General features: G+C 41.7%; 1 protein-coding gene across 1 annotated transcript in view; it reads right to left on the bottom strand.

Annotated features, from left to right (window-relative positions):
- Positions 1 to 949: 949 nt before the first annotated feature.
- Positions 950 to 16101, bottom strand: part of hsd17b12b (hydroxysteroid (17-beta) dehydrogenase 12b) — a 33978-nt gene continuing 18826 nt past the window's right edge. Inside the window, exons 4-11 of the mRNA XM_083999215.1 lie at positions 15690 to 15797; positions 15300 to 15364; positions 13569 to 13613; positions 12914 to 12948; positions 9865 to 9946; positions 9105 to 9170; positions 8357 to 8506; positions 950 to 2809 (exon numbers count right to left, since the gene is read on the bottom strand). Coding sequence (XP_083855341.1) covers positions 2702 to 2809; positions 8357 to 8506; positions 9105 to 9170; positions 9865 to 9946; positions 12914 to 12948; positions 13569 to 13613; positions 15300 to 15364; positions 15690 to 15797 — 659 coding nt within the window. The 3' untranslated portion in view covers positions 950 to 2701. The remainder of the gene's footprint in view (positions 2810 to 8356; positions 8507 to 9104; positions 9171 to 9864; positions 9947 to 12913; positions 12949 to 13568; positions 13614 to 15299; positions 15365 to 15689; positions 15798 to 16101) is intronic.

Genomic DNA, 16101 nt, shown 5'->3' with positions numbered 1-16101 from the left:
AGAGACTGAGGGAACTCCTCCATCACCAAAGGCAGCAGATGGGCAGGGAGCGTGTCCATGCTGGTCGCCATGGTCGATCGGTGGCCTCGGATGTGAGGATGATGAGCTGGAAGAGCGGTGAAGCTGTGGAGTTGACGTGGCAGTAGATACAGGTTTCTGGTGTATCTGATCAGCTTTCTCCTCTGCTCTTTTGGACAGATGATGCAAAAAAAGAAAATAAAGAATGATAATATTCAGTGGGAGCTGTTTAATATTCAGTCCTGAGGGTTCTGCTTGATGAGAGATGATTTGAGAGATCCTGTTATTCCAATGTGCTCTTCGCTGTGAAAACACAAAGTGTGTGAGTGAGTGCGATGGAGCCGTGGACTTCAGCACCACTGAGCTCTTCTTTATATACATCTCTGCCAGCCCACTCATTTCTTCCTTTGGGCATCCCTCCGCACACAGAGCCCTTTTCCCCTCCTACATTCACAGCGATGACACATTTCCGCAGCTTCCATACCAGTGCACCGGAATAATCTCTCAGAAACTGTTGGCATGGGAACTGGATGGTGATGTTTAGGAGGGAAGAGAGGAGGCAGAACGTGAAAAGGCAACATATTTGTGTGGACTGGGAAAATGGCAAAAAATGGTAAAAGTCGCTCAAGGAAGTTATCTGAGCTTATGGGTGGGCTGTAAAAGGATTAAACATCAAATCTGGGAGTTTTATTACACAAAGGACTTTTTCAGTTCAACCGTTTGGCACAAGGACATTTACAAATCCTTCACTTTTAAAATGTGATATTCAACTCCACACTCAGTCATATTTTATCTAATTACAGATTCAAATATGAAATCAAAACTATTTCCATTCTCTTATCAAGACTTTAGAATAAAACATGCTCAAATTCAGCCACAACACAAGTGTCAGGATAACTCAAGAAAGCTGCACAGTCAGATGACTGGGTGATTTCATTTGAAAAGCATATTTATTGTAGGCTGGAAGGACAAATACAATACAGATTTCCAGAGTCAGGACATAACAATAACATCCAGATTGCTGCTTTCACCTAAACAACACGCTTCTCAGGTATTAGGAATATTCTTAATGCCACTGCCCTTGAGAGAAGCAGTGACCCTAGAACTGAATTTGGTCCCCAGCTGCTGCAACCTACACAGTCAGAACGAGTGGAAAATGTTCCATTTTCATTGGGATTAATGCAGTGCAACTTACAGTTGATTTCTGAGCCAGAACATGTTAAATATGAGACTGACAGATTGTACAAACATGGAGTTTTCGGAGAGAATCAAAGACAATTGTCAGACATTTTACATTATCTCATTGACTTTGTCCATCTGTACATGTATGTTTTGGTTTTAAAGGTCCCATATTGTACAATGTGATATTTCCAAGTTTCTCATGTTTTCCATTATACAGCAAGTCTAGGTTCTATATTGATACAGTGTGAGTGTCCAAGCATTTAGTCAACAGAGAAATGCAGATAGCTTGTATTCATAAAGTGAGCCTTAAAATGAGCCGTACTTTTAACTTTGTGATGTCACAACAAAGCTACCATTTTGGATTTAGTTTCTCAGAGTAGTTTAATCAGGAATAGGCCTTTTTCCACCCTTATACAGAAACCATCAGGCTCTCTTCTGATTGGCTCCCTGACCTGTTGTTACTAGAGCTCCAGCCACACACTGCCTCGAAGCCCGAGAGAGCTATAAAACGATATTGACACGGTTCTGGTTCTTAAAACCACAAAAAATCTTGTTATGGAACAACACTTCAAATACAACACAGGAGAAATGTCAAACATGGGACCTTTAACATTTTGGTAAAAACAAACAACCCAGGTTAAACGATTAAAGTAGAAGTGACATCGCCCACTCGTTAGAACAGGATCAAATATATTTTTGAAAGAATTTCACACGGCAACGCCAGAATTAACTTGAAAATCACTTTAGTATGTAAACAAAACACACATTTTAATATTCTATATTACACACAGCTTCTCCCTGCCTGCTGGCGATTCATCTACAGAGCCCCCTTTAATATTTTTCACTGATGAAAATCTTTTTTGTTCAATTAAACAAAGGGACCTTATGAAATTAAAAAAGAAAAATGAAAATTTTAGAAGGAAGTGATTAATATCAAACAAAAAACACAGACATTAGCCTTTTGAAACTTGATAAGATACTATTAAGTGCTTTAGAAAATGTTAACAGTAAGTGCCGTCCATCAGTGTTCTTCCAAAAAGCTTTAAGCTAGTTCACATTCTCACAGGAGGCTTAAACATACTGATGCCTCCAACATCACACACATCCACATTCCCTGCATTATCCCTGTTAAGCTTTAACTCTCAATCTTTTTTCTCCCCCAGACAGATGGTTAGTTTGTTTCCATATTAGTGTTCCTTTCATTAAAGCTGGTCACTCAATAAATAGAACCACTCTCTTCCAATATTTTTCACGCTATTGTTTTGGACTGAATGACATGCAACGGCAACTGTGGCCAGTCGCTGCTTCACATCATCATCATCTATGAGTGGGAGTATCAGAGTGGGTGGAGGAGTTGGGATGTTGCTCAGAAACTGTCATGTTTTTTTTTTTTCTCGTCTTGGTCCGTGATGATGACGATGGTAGTCGGACGATCCGCTGACGCCTGGTCCCCCCCCCCCCCTGCGCTTCTCTCCGCCACTCCCCGCCGCTGCCGTCCGATCTATCCCTGCTTCTGTTTCTTGAGGTAGCGGGCACGCTGGGACAAACCCATCCCCATCACGTAGCTGTTGAGGATCTTGGCAGGGAGCAGAGCTGTAGTCACCCAGCCCTGCAGTGGGGGGGAATTACATGGTCAGCTGGTGGCATTTACAAATAACAGATGAGCATTCATTATTAATTTCCAACCCACGGGAGCAACAACTGTGGCGAGCGAGTTTGTGCAAAAGACAATTCAGGCAACAGTTGTTTGCTCTCTCTCTCTCTCGCTCTGTCTCACTGATGTTTGTTGCTGCCATAAAATGAGGTAAACACATTTCTGTGTATCACCCAACTTGCTTCTATTTTTCTATAAAGTGTGCGCTGTGCATTCGTAGGCAGTTGAAATTACAGCAATAAACTCTTTCCTGCTTTAACTGTCACGTAAATGAACTCCAGCTTCACAGTCAACAGTGTGGCAGAAACTGTTGATTTTGTTCTAAGGAAACCCCCCGCTGTTTTTAATCCTCTTCTTAAGTAAGGAGCAGTTTTATGAAGCGTCGTAAACGGTTCCTGCATTGACTTATTATTCAATTCATTACCAATAGATTTCTTCTTAATTGTATCCTTTCCATTTGTCATGCGGATTTGCTTTAAAGCTGAAATTCCTTATTCTTCCGAATTGATGTATCAGTGAAACGCCGGACAGACTAATGGATCATGAATTTGAATTATGTGTGATGAAAGACTTAAAAGGCACATTTACTGTTGTCTGCTCTGCCACTGTGTAATGTTGAAAACGGTTGAAATCAATGACAGAGCTGTTCAACTTCATCACCTCGCTCAATGTTTCACGACCTGCTTGGTCTATAACGTTGTCATAGTAACTGGATCTGGACTCTGGCTAACTTCTTTTGTACTTTGCTTTGAAATTAACACAGCTGAGACGCTGCTGATTTTATTGGGGCTTGTGTTGATGTTGCGAGGGGGTTCCTTGAACACACAGTGTGTAACTCGTCCCCCTCAGGTGCCTCTCAGTCAAAACAGACGGCGTGGAGCTGGAAAAATAAAGCGCTGGATCATGGGAGTTGTTGGCTTCACTAGTGTTGCTGTAAGCTTCTCCTGGTTTGGACTCTGTATTAACTGTTCAGTCTTTTTTTTTTTTAACAGGAGGAGCCAAATTATCCACAGAGAAATCTTTTCCATAATAAAGAGCAGAGGTATAAATCCAAGACAGACACTGAATAAGGCAATTTCCCCTTAAAAATCAGTGATTCACCACAGCAGCAGACAGTACATCACCAGCGACGAGAAGCTGAGCTACCTGACATTTTCCTGGCTTTTTTCTTTTGTAATCTAAGATCCAGACGCCCGATACCTGAAATCTTTCATCTGGTTAAAGTATTTAGTTGAAAAAATAACCAAGGTGTAAAAAGTGTGTCTTAAAATACTGAATAAAAGTCACATGGTACTTCTTTCTGGCAGACAAACACAACACACAGGCCATATACAGTACAGTACATCATATGACCTGTGTGCATGTGTCAGTGTTGTGTACAGACAAACACAAACTGTTATCATCATTAAAATCAGGCTTTTCTAAAGGATTGAGAATAGCTGGAAACATATGGGACATTCTTTGTATCCCATATACAGGCATACAGCATAAGCTTTTAAGACGTCTAAATGTAGAAAAGGCACTTCCATGCCCATTCACTTTTATCACCTTAGCTCATTGACCATGACATTTTAACTGTGCAAAATCCAAAGCAAATGAATTAGAGCACAGACGACAGGACCTGCATTGTTTGTTAATGTGTAGAAGGTTGCAGATTGCGGCTTGGTGGCAGTCTAAATTAGAAACTGGTGAACTGTGGATTATTACTGGAGGATGGACGGAGCCGTGCTGCACAGTGGAAGGGATTATCGTTTGATCACAGCAGACGCTACTTGTCTGCAGCTTGTGGTTTGAAAATCCGGAGGCCAATGACAGGGACGGTCTGTGCCGAGTATGATAACTGCACAGGATCAACAAAGGCCCTTTTTTTTCTTTCTCCAAGCTGCGTATGATTTATTGACCATGCATACAGGATAATGGATGATGCCGCTGTTGATATGTATATCAATAAACACAATCATTGATATTCAGATCGCATAGTTCAACAACAACAACAACAACCAACACAACGAGGAAAAAAACAGAGAAAATGTCTGTTGCTCTCTCCGACCTCTGTTAAATTGAAGATGCCTCATGATGTGGATTTTTTTTGTTTGTTTTTAAAGTACGACTTTAGTTGTTTCCGTCTCATTTTTGAGCCTCGGTGTCACCGCGGAGTAATTAATTACAGTGTTGGGATGCAGACAATACAACAAGGTGGTGGAGCATCCCACTCCATTATTTCAGAGGATGTTTACCTTTTGACAGATGCTTTAGCAACTGTTGACACAACATTAATTCAGTGAATGGAGATGAGCTGCTATGAGGCTCTTTTTTTTCTATAAAGTGAAATGATAGCCTGATGAGCTTTGGCTGCCGCTGACATCACAGACCTTGACACTCTGCTGAGTTACAATGGTGTCACATGCTCCCCTACCTTACACTGCCAGTCAGACAGACGGATACTCAAGGTGCATGTAAAGTGTTCAGGCTCATTATATAATGGGAATCGGCGGAGGCTGAGGTGAATATAAGCCAATACAGCCAAGACACTTCTACAGAGACACTGTTTGACTTTTGATGCATAAAATAGACTGTAATGAGTGAATATTTGGAAATAATTTAAGAAGCAGGAGATTTATTATTCAGGGCTAAGTTGAAACTGTTTGTTCAGATCAATCAAGCAGCATCCACACTACTGTGTTTTCTTTTAAAATGCATCTTTGAATCGATAACCAGGAAATGGCTTAACAGGGAACCACCAGTGGACGCTGTAAAAGAAACATACAAAATGGAAATGCTGACTTTCTCTCTAAGATTCTATTATAATAAAGCCCAGAAGTAGTGGTTGGAATGTTTTTTTGATGTAAGTGAGAAAATGTTATGAAACGGTTCTTTTTTTTTTTCTTTTTCCATTTTATTTTATTTATCCTCAATACTATGACTGATGTTTTATGTCAGCTAATGTTGTTGGACTGACTGTAAGTCACACTAGTGGGAACTCCCCATTCTGGCATCATTGGCCTCATGGACATGTCTCACAAGACACTTTCCCTGCTCCCTATATGAACTTCCTTCCCTGGCCGGTTGGCTTATACTACCCTCCTCCCTCCTCACCACTCACCTATGGATTATTGTAACCCCAAAACTACACAGAGCAATATTATTGTATGTTTCTTTTCTTTTTGGTACACCATTATTTATCTCCCCTCGGTGACCTGAGTGTTCTGTATTGTTTGGTTTATGTGTAATGTTCTTCTTTGTAAAACCTTAAAACTTTGCCCTTAAAAATAAAGTAAAAAGAAAAGAAAAAAAGCATCCTTGACACCTCCTAACTGAAGAGGCAAAAACAAGAGACCAAGTAGACCAAGGTTCCCCCTGACTGGGTCAACCTTGAGTACCAGTGGTGAGTGTAAGCCTTATTGACCCTTGTTGTCTTTGCTAGCAAGTCAAGTTAAATAAAAGAGGAACAGTGCGGTCTGTACTGTACTGTTCCTTAAATAACGTGACACACGGGCAGGACTGATAAACGTTGCTGTTTGGCTTCCGTGAGACGTTCTATTTTTAGCCGTAGCCGCTAGTTTAATGAATCTCAGCTAGCGCGTTTCCCATTTCCCATGAGGCTTTGCGCCATTCTACATTAATTTAAGAACAAACAAACACATTAAATTGCTGCTTATTTTATATTTGTGGTCATGAAAGTTCTGTAACACCTGAACAAAAAGAATTAGATAAAGATACGAGGCTAAACAAAAATCATTTAGTAGACTGGATTGATGAGAGTCTGCGTCACTATCGCAACCATGAGTGAGATGTAGAGAGACAATAAGTGGTATAAATAATGGTTGGACTATTTTAATTAAGTAATCCAAGGAAACCTTGGAGATTTTCATGAGAACATGAACAAACTACATTACCCTCAACTCAATGAGGGAGGCCATAAAGGCCACACAGCTGTGCAAAGCGCAGAGTAACCATGACTGTCACTTATAGCAAATGTAAGCCATCTGGTCGTTTTGGCTACTAACTTCATGTCAGTCGATGGAGTTAGCAGCCCCCGCCCTCGTCATGGATCTATTGGTCCTCGTCCCTACGTCACCATATTCACGCGCATCCCTTGGCTGCACACACAGCCCTTCATGCCGTTCTCTCTCCTCATTGGATAAAGGTTGTAGGATACAAGGAAAGTTTTCTCCTCGGCTTACAGCAGAGCAGAGTGACTGACAGACCCGTGTTTCGGTCCAAACACTCTATATAAGTGATTGCTGTCGGAAGATAGAACTATTTAAGACTTATATTAACACAAACATTCCGCTTACTTCTGCTTTAAGCTTACTGGCTGGGCGGCCGACCGGGAAATCTCCTGTTCGTCCCGATGGCCACTCCGCACCTGACTGCAGGGAACACAATCGGCTACTTGTTTCCACCGACTCGCACATGCTCAGTACATATGACTTTTCATTTCTAGGATGGTCATTTGCAAAATGAAATCAGAGTGGACAATGTTTTTGATGAATGAGGAAGGTAGTTCATGACCTCACAGTGTGACGGCGGTACCTGCAGAGTGACAGACAGGCTCACTGTGTTTGTGCAGAGGGACGAGATTACAGCTGTTACTGTCGTCCTGACAGTGACTCCCGACACTTTAACACGAGTTGCTTTTATTCTGAAAAACTCTGACCAGTCAAGCTGTAGGATGTGTTAGAGGACTAATTTATCTGTCTAACCATCATAACTATGACACCTGAAACTGAAAACACAGCTGATCGATCGAAAAAATTACCGCTCCAGTGAATTTACTTTCCATCATTGAGAACAGGTTCTTGAATGTAACTCGGTCAAAGTGAGACGTATCCTCAATATTCTTAGCAGTTCTGTTGGGTCATGCATGATTTACATGCTGGCAAAGTTAGACATGTCAGACTTGTATGGGCTTGGAGAAAATCGCTTCGTTACTTGCGTCGTTTTTAAAAGGGACAACAACGAGGAGTTTCTATTTGGTTATAAAAAAAAGTCTCACATTAATGTGGATGAATCTACGTTACCCACACTTGTTAATGGCTCCATTTTCGATAAACATATCGTTTTGTCTCTATTGTTATTTTGTTATTATTATTAGTGGCGGAAACGCTGGGCGAGCCGACCAGTGTTTCCTTACTTTCGGTTTTGCGGACGCTGCCCGGCGGGTCATGAGAATAACGCCGCCGAATCGCCGTTTATGGTCGGAACTACGACGGTATGTGATCGTCTTCAAACCTCTGACTTTCATTCTTGATGAATGAAAACATTCTTGGCAAGACGTCGGTCTTGCGCCGCTCCAAGAATTTCACAGTGCGCGCGGAGGCTCATGGTAAATGTAGTATGAAAACACTTCACTTTCCAAAACTCCTCGTTGTCCCTTTAAACTTTGTCGGCTCTGCCACTCGTCTTTTTGCCACTCAGAGTACCGTGACGTTACGTGCATACCCGCTATAGCGGACGTAGCTTTGGATTCTATGTTCAGCATTCCACACACAGACTTACCATGACGGCATGGGGCAGGTATCCGTTGGTCTGGGTCTCCAGCCCCACAGTGTTGAGCTCGGCTGTGACGTAGCGCTCCGGGCTGGGCTTGTCCAGCGTCGCCCGTCGGATCTTACTCAGTTTGGTTGCGACAAAGAACGGCAGAACGCTCTGAAAAAAATAAATACACAGCTCCTTTAAACTTGTCTGGTTTCATATCAATGCAGTTTGGAGACGACATTTATTCTTCTTAAGTCAACAAAAGGCAAAACAAGGTTATTTGTATCGCACCGCTCAGACACAAAGTGATTCAAAGTGCTTCGCGGTGGCACTGAAATAAATTAAAAATAAACATTAAGATGACAGCAGGCTTTTTGAAAAACAACTATGAAACTCTGAATGAATGTACTTAACAGAAGTCACATCAAGATTTCACAGAATCAGATAAGAAACTCCATTTTAAAAGAAGTGCTGCAGTGATAACAGATATTTAAACAGTGATGTTTTAAGCCCTGATGTAAATGTACTGACAGTCTCAGCAGAGCTCGGTGTTCAGGAGGCTTGTTCCACAGGTGGGAGGCTCACAAGGTAAAACATGCCTCACATCACTTTGTCCTGATTCTGGATCAGCCAGTAAACATGACCCAGGTGACCCCCAGCAGTCTGGATGCTTCAGATTTTACAAATAGAGTCATAAACCACCAGATTTTTATTCAAACCCTGTGCAGCAGCAGAAATGCTAAAGAAAAAAAAATTTGCTTTGATTTACCTGGATGATAATGCCTTTGCTCTTGTACTCAGCCTGCAGTCCTCGAGAAAAGAAGTCCACGAATGCCTGTGGAGGGAGAAAGTCAGGTCAGCCACAGGCTTTCAGTTCCTCCACCAGGAAATCTATGTGCTATGTAATTTAACAACAGCATAATGATGCGAGGTGATCATTAAATGGAGGTTTGAACTGAATATTCACCCCGGATGTATTTTAGAAGCACTTTTAAACTTGCGCTGCGGAAAGTGTGGGATTTAGTAGATAAACATGACCCAGTATGAAGACACCGGCAAATTAATCAGCTGAAACTGTGAACAGCAGGCTGGTTTTTAAGCTAACAAACACACACGAGACGGTTATAAAACATTATGACGCCACATGCTCCCATAAACATTTTTAATTGGTACACCACCTCGGGACCCGAGTCAGTCGCCAACTTGTTTATATTCAACAATTAAAACAAAACAGCAAATATGAAGAAAAAGACGGTCCCCTCGCTTCATCCATACGATCTAAACAAATGTTGAACCAACGCTCGTCGTCACCAGCCACTGGTTTTTTTTGTTTTTTTCTCTCTCCATGGTAAAGACTGTCGGCGGATTACACGGAATAATTCATAACAGGGCAAACAAAAGGTGGGTCCCCCTCCTGGCGGATGGCGGCGTAGGACGAAGATGTAAAACTGTTTGTGATGCTGAGACGGGGTAACGCTCCGGTTGACGCTCGAGGAAAGAAAAGGTCATAAAGCGTGTATGGCAATTACCTTGGAGGCAGAGTAAACAGTGAGCAGAGGGACGGGGTACATCCCGCTGGCTGAGGAGATGTTGAGGATGGCCCCCTTCTTCCTGGAAAACACAGCGATATAAGCAAAGAAAAAAAAGAGAGAAAGCTGAGAGATGTGCAACAAACACTTCTCCCTGAAATCAATGGTAGGATGATCAGAGAACATGCTGTGTGTGTATGTGTGTGTGTGTGTGCTCGCAAGCTGAGTCGAAACCGCTCTTGTTGTAACATCAAAGAAAAGAAAAAAAAGCAGGGAAGAAGCTGATAAGATCAAACATACGGCAACATCAATACCTAAATATTTACTATCTGATGATATTCTTGCTCCAGCCTGTGGTGCCTTCATGTGATACTCCAGCTCAACCACAGGTGGATGGTATCTTGAGAGATGAATCATTTTGATGCAAAGGTTTAACTTAATTTCCAATAGTTTGAAATGATCGGGGCTGTAATGCTTCAGCGCATTTACATTCCATCACATTACAATTACAGATGGTGCTGTATGTTTTATTCCGCCCAAAAAAGCAATAATCCTGCAAATTTAAACCTCTTCGCTGTGAGAGTTACTGCAGAAATGAGCACTTTAGAACCCAGTTATGATATTACATTTTCATGCACACGTATCCAACCGTTTGAATAATTTGCGGTTGATAGCATGTATGCCTCTCCCAGCTTTTAAAGTGTCGCTAACCCAATCAATTACTTTACAATCAGCTGATGCATTGGCCCCCAGATCAATAACGCAGTATTAATTTACTGCCTGCAGCAAGGAGAAATTTGAATATGAGCCTTTCTTCAAATACTCAATATTAACTCTCTGCTGCTTTTTATTTCATGAACGTTAAAAAATAAAAAAGAAATTTAACAGGACTGTGTGTGTGTTTAAAAGTCTAGCTCCCTACCAGTACAGCACTGCTTGAGGTTTTGGGCAGCTCTGCTGTTGACTGAGTGAGGCTCTGCCCGCCACTGCTTACTTCAGGGAGGCTGGGACACACTGATCTCTCTCTCTTTCTTGCACATCCAAGCAGCTTTCTTGATTACCCGTTTTCTTTTGTGGTTTGAGGACGGAGGTCTGAGTGTTCCGTTTTCACTTTTTGTTTGTGAGTTTAGTGGGTAATTTATGTTGGGATAGTTTTGGTGCGGAAGGCTCTGGGTGGGAGCTACGCTCCATTGCCCTGCTTGGCCCAGACTTCCCAGCCAGCCTCCAAACTCTTTATGGATTCAGTTAATGTTTTGTTTTGTGTTAAAAAAAATAATTTTGCTCATTGAATTTCACTGTGTTCTCATAGGTTATTGCACACAGGTTTGAGCCAAACGCCTTGGCGCGGATGTGACAGTGTTAATATGTTGGACACTACTGCAAAGACGCAAATGTGCAACAAATTCAGAAAAGCAAATTTATCAATTTGACAACACCTGTGCTACAACAACTCACAACACAGCATGTTTCCAGGGACATAGAAAGTAGCAGACCCAGCTGGGGTCGCTTTTGTTCAACGCTTGTTGGCTTTAGAAGTCCTGGAAGACAGCGTCCATTAGTGTTTGAAAGAGTTTGTTTGGTTTATCACGTGATTCAGATATCATTGCAAATATACACTGTTAGCTTAGCATTAGTCTTTAGCCGCCAAGCGAACACTTGAATTTCGCAGCAAATGTGTTGTCAACTTGATGTTTTTTCAGTAAAGTGTTGTCTGTGCATCATGTGTTTTTTAAGCTGTCCTGTGTTGAGCTCTCTAGGCCACCGTAGATAAGCTAACAGGTGGTGTTGAGAAATCAAACAGGAATAGAGTGAGGATTTTGTCGTTTATCTGGACAACACTACTTCACATCACGTCACTGTTTCATTCACAGTAGATGAACAATCCTTTTCTTTCCATCTTTTATCTACAGTACCTTGGTGAGTTTAACCTTCGTCTCGTGTTAGCTTCCTGCTACCATCTCTTGCGTTAGGGTCAGTTTTGACCCGAGTTTTAAATCAGCTGTAAAATACACTGCAGGGTTTCCCCCAGAAAACTTGTTAAGCCCGGTGGTAGGGTGGCACCGGCGGACCATCGCCGGGCCACCGGTGCCCAAGCATGTTTTTTTGTGACAGGGGCCTGACCCTGACCATTGACTGATGGCAGGGCCCTGTAGGTAACAGATTCATTAATGGAGCAGTAGCATTTATAGTATAAGGTGTGATTCCATAAGGCCTTATGATCAATGTTAAAAGTTGACTGGAAATTTGAAAATATTATCATAAACATCTGTTATTATAAGACATTTATGTAACATATTAAACACCAGCTATAGCAGAGTCTTACAGAAAGGCACTCTTGAAATGCTGTTCAATAACCACAAAGATAAATAAATAATAATAATTATAATTATAAAATAATATTTAAATAAATAGCATCAACTGTTTGCATTAAAAACTAAAAAGAACAACTGTCTGGTGTCTCCTTTAGCTTTATTTCTCAGATTTTATTTTTTTTATTCTCCGAGATTTTTTACATCTGGAGCATAGACTGTAAAAGATTTGGAGTCACGTAATGACGTACCACGCTCTTTTTCCAGTCAGTCGTCATGGAAACGTGACACTCGCGGATTTATGGTTTGGACCAGAGAAAACAAACGTGTGTGATCGCGAACTTTACGAGCTGAAAAATGAAACAATGGATCATTTTCACATCAGGTCAAAGCCCCGCAGCTCACAGGAGTCCGGAGCTCTGACGCTGCAGGGGATATCTATCAGCTGATTGAGCCTCTTGGAGCCGCGGCTCGGCTCACGTTAATGTGGACTCGGTGCGTTCCTCTCGGTCAGCTGGTGAAGCAGCGGGCTGATCATAGATCATTTTAGAATTTGGTGAAAACATTATTTTTTTTAATCTTGTTTAAATATAGGTTCCTGACAAAGTCAAAATGCCTGATGCAATAAACAAATACAAAAGAGGAAGGTTAAAAAAAAAAAGTAGCTGAACAATCATCAGTCCTGTGTGTCGGTGTTAGAGAGTCAAGATGAACAGAAATCAAAGTCAAACAAATCTCACCTCTCCACCATTCCAGGCAAAACCAGACGTGTCATCTAGAAAAAGAAAGGAGAGAGGCAAGAGTGTGAGGAACAGAGTAAAAGCATTAGAGAGACCAAAAAGAAAAAAAATCATGTCTTTCCTCATGTGTGGGTTTGTGGACAAGTGTGTGGAGGAGTGCATCCACGCTTGTAAATGCGTGCATGTGGATCGTGTGTGAAGAGGTGGTCAAGGAGGAAGACAAAGAGAGTGAGGAAATCATAATGTCAGCAGTGGGAGCAGTTTGAAGAAATATTAAATAGCATAAATTAGGCTGCTGGATGGAGGAGAGGGACAGAAGTTATTTTATGTCAGTGTGTGTGTGTGTGTCTCTGACAAACATAATTCAAAGGCAGCCCAGACAGTTTCTAAGTCCATGGCTCCAGAGTCCATGTTGTGCCACTTGGGACTGAACTACTTATTGAAGATAACCTCTGCTGCTCAGGTTCTCCATTTTCATCACAACCCGTACACTTAGTAATTTGTTTTTTAATTCTTTTGGACCTCTTATCTTCAACATTAACTTGAAGGGTGGATGTCTTTTAAGTTGGATTTATTCTCTCTAAAATCAAAAATGAATTCCCTTGTTTTTTTTGTGATGGAGTCCGACAAGGTTTTTCAAACGACCGACACTCACCTGGCACACTGACGTGATGTTGATGTTGACCATGGTGTCGATGAACTGAAACAAGAAGAAGGGAGGGGGGAGCATTACATTACTAAGAGAGTGTTTGTTTATTTGCTTCAACGCGATGTTAATCGGACACTGTTTATTTTTAATCAGTGTGAGTTTCAGCCTCAGGTAGGACAGATGTTGAGACGCTCCATGGGAGAAGTGATTTGCTGACGTGCTGAAGGCCGTTCAGCTCAGAGCCACACCGTCACATTTCTGAGAGAAGGAGCAGCTCCAACACTCCCCTCACTCATCTGCACGTTAGCTACTGTCAGAAAACTTTACATTGACATACTGTAGCTATGGAACAGATCCCAACTCTGTTTTTGTTTTTTTATACAGTAGGTTGCTAACACCTTAGGAATTAAAGGGGAATTTCCGTTTTATTACAATCTGGACCTTATTTCTAGCATAAAATATGATCATTTACTCACCCAGATAACTTTGGTGTCATTACAAGTCGTTCCGACGAAATTAGATCCAGCCGAGAGACGCGTATATCAATATAATGCGAGTCTACAGGGCAGCGCAATGCAGTCTCTAAATAACACATTATCCGCAGTGAAACTCGTTCATTTCACCAATATTTTGTTATGATACGCTAGTGCTAATCCCCTCTGAGTCCGGGGTTAGCTGTTAGCAACATCTGGGGTCTGTAGGTTGACTACTAACCTCTGACCTGGATGATGTTATCTCTGAGCGCCATGCGGTGCGGTTTGTTTACCTGAAAGTTGCTACTGTTAATACTATGGTTTGTTTCTGCGTGTTTCCAACTTGTCAGAATAAAATGAGCAGCTGGATGAAGTTCAGCTTCCACAGGCTTCCTCTCTGCAGCCTGGACTCACTAAAGCTCCGGCTAGTTGCGCTAAAAATGGACCCGAATGCCGAAGCGGAATCATTATTATCAGAATGAGCCAGGCAGCGGTCGGAGATGACATCATCCAGGTCAGAGGTTAGTAGTCAACCTACAGGCGACGGATGTTGATAACAGGTCAGCCCGGACTCAGAGGGGAATTAGCACTAGCGTATCATAACAAAATATTGGTGAAATGAACGAGTTTCGCGGCAGATAATAAGCTATTTAGAGGCTGCATTCCGCTGCCCTATAGACTCGCATTATATGGATATACGCGGCTCTCGGCTGGAGCTAATTTCGTCAGAACAACTTTTAACGACAGCAAAGTTATCTGAGTGAGTAAATTATATTTTATGCTAGAACAGCAATTCCCCTTTAAATACTTAATTACAATGTTATTTACTGCAATAAGAGTATAACATTGAATAAGGTTTTCCTCAGCTGCCACCTTTGTGTGTAGTTTCACCTTGTCTGACCCTATCTGCACATGAAGGCCCCTCCTGTCTGTTCAGCTTATGTTTATGAGGCAGAAATCTGATGTATGAAAGTCAAAATGACACTTTGATTCCTTACAGTCTTATAATACACCTGGGTAATGTTATTTATAATAAACCTTTGACTTGGGGCACTGTGTGGCGCAGTGGGTTGAGCAGGCACCCCTTGTACAGAGGCTACAGTCATCTCTGCAGTTGGCCCCCGGTTCGAATCCCACATCGGGCGGCCCATTTCTCCCTCTCTCTGCTTCCCCATTTCCTGTCTCTCTCAACTATGCTGTCAAATAAAGGCAAAAAATCCCCCAAAATATACTTAAAAAAATAAAATAAAAACCTTTGACTTACAGTGTCCAGATTGGGAACGTTGAGGAAGAACTCGGGGTAAGAGTAGGAAACTCCAACATTGTTCACTGTCAACGAGAGGAAAATAACATCAGTGTGATTTTCTGAATTCAGAATAATGTGACAAACCGATGGCAGAAAAGAGAAGGTGACGTTTCTGTGAATGGGGGCGGATTCAGAGTGTTATTCCAGTTTCCAATCTACGGAGGGCAGCAGAGGGCAGAGGAAGCCGGGATAAATTAACCTTTATGATGGTGTGACAAACTTACATTTATCACTGAGTGTAATATGGCATTGCTGATGTCTATATGCCGTGGTTTAAATTGAATCCCCCATTTCATATGAGCAGCTTCATTAAATTTTATGAAAAGTGACCTGCTGCTGCAGCCTTACCCAACACTCCAATCTCCAGCCCCGCGAGTCCGTCTTCAATCTTGGGGTAGATGTCTACGGCGCTGAAGTCGGCTGCAATCGTCTTGGTCTCTACGCCGCATTTACTGGCTGAGGGGACAAAGGTGCAGAAACCCTCATATTCAGTACATATAGCTACTTACTACATGAATATGGTAATTACCATCCTGACTGGCATTATCATATACTATGACATTATTATGGTATCATGTTATCATCATACTATTAGAGTGTGTGTATGGAGGTGCACATGTGCCATTTCCATTGCTATCACAGCATTACTACCTTTTTTATCATGATGAGGCTGATTATTATGATGATTATCAGTATCATTATTAGATAGATAGATAGATAGATAGATAGATAGATAGATAGATAGATAGATAGATAGATA

This window comes from Trachurus trachurus (genome assembly GCF_905171665.1).
Source record: "Trachurus trachurus genome assembly, chromosome: 3".
Lineage (NCBI taxonomy): Eukaryota > Metazoa > Chordata > Actinopteri > Carangiformes > Carangidae > Trachurus > Trachurus trachurus.
The sequence above is the reverse complement of the archived record's forward strand: the minus strand, read 5'-3'. Positions and strand labels throughout refer to the sequence as shown.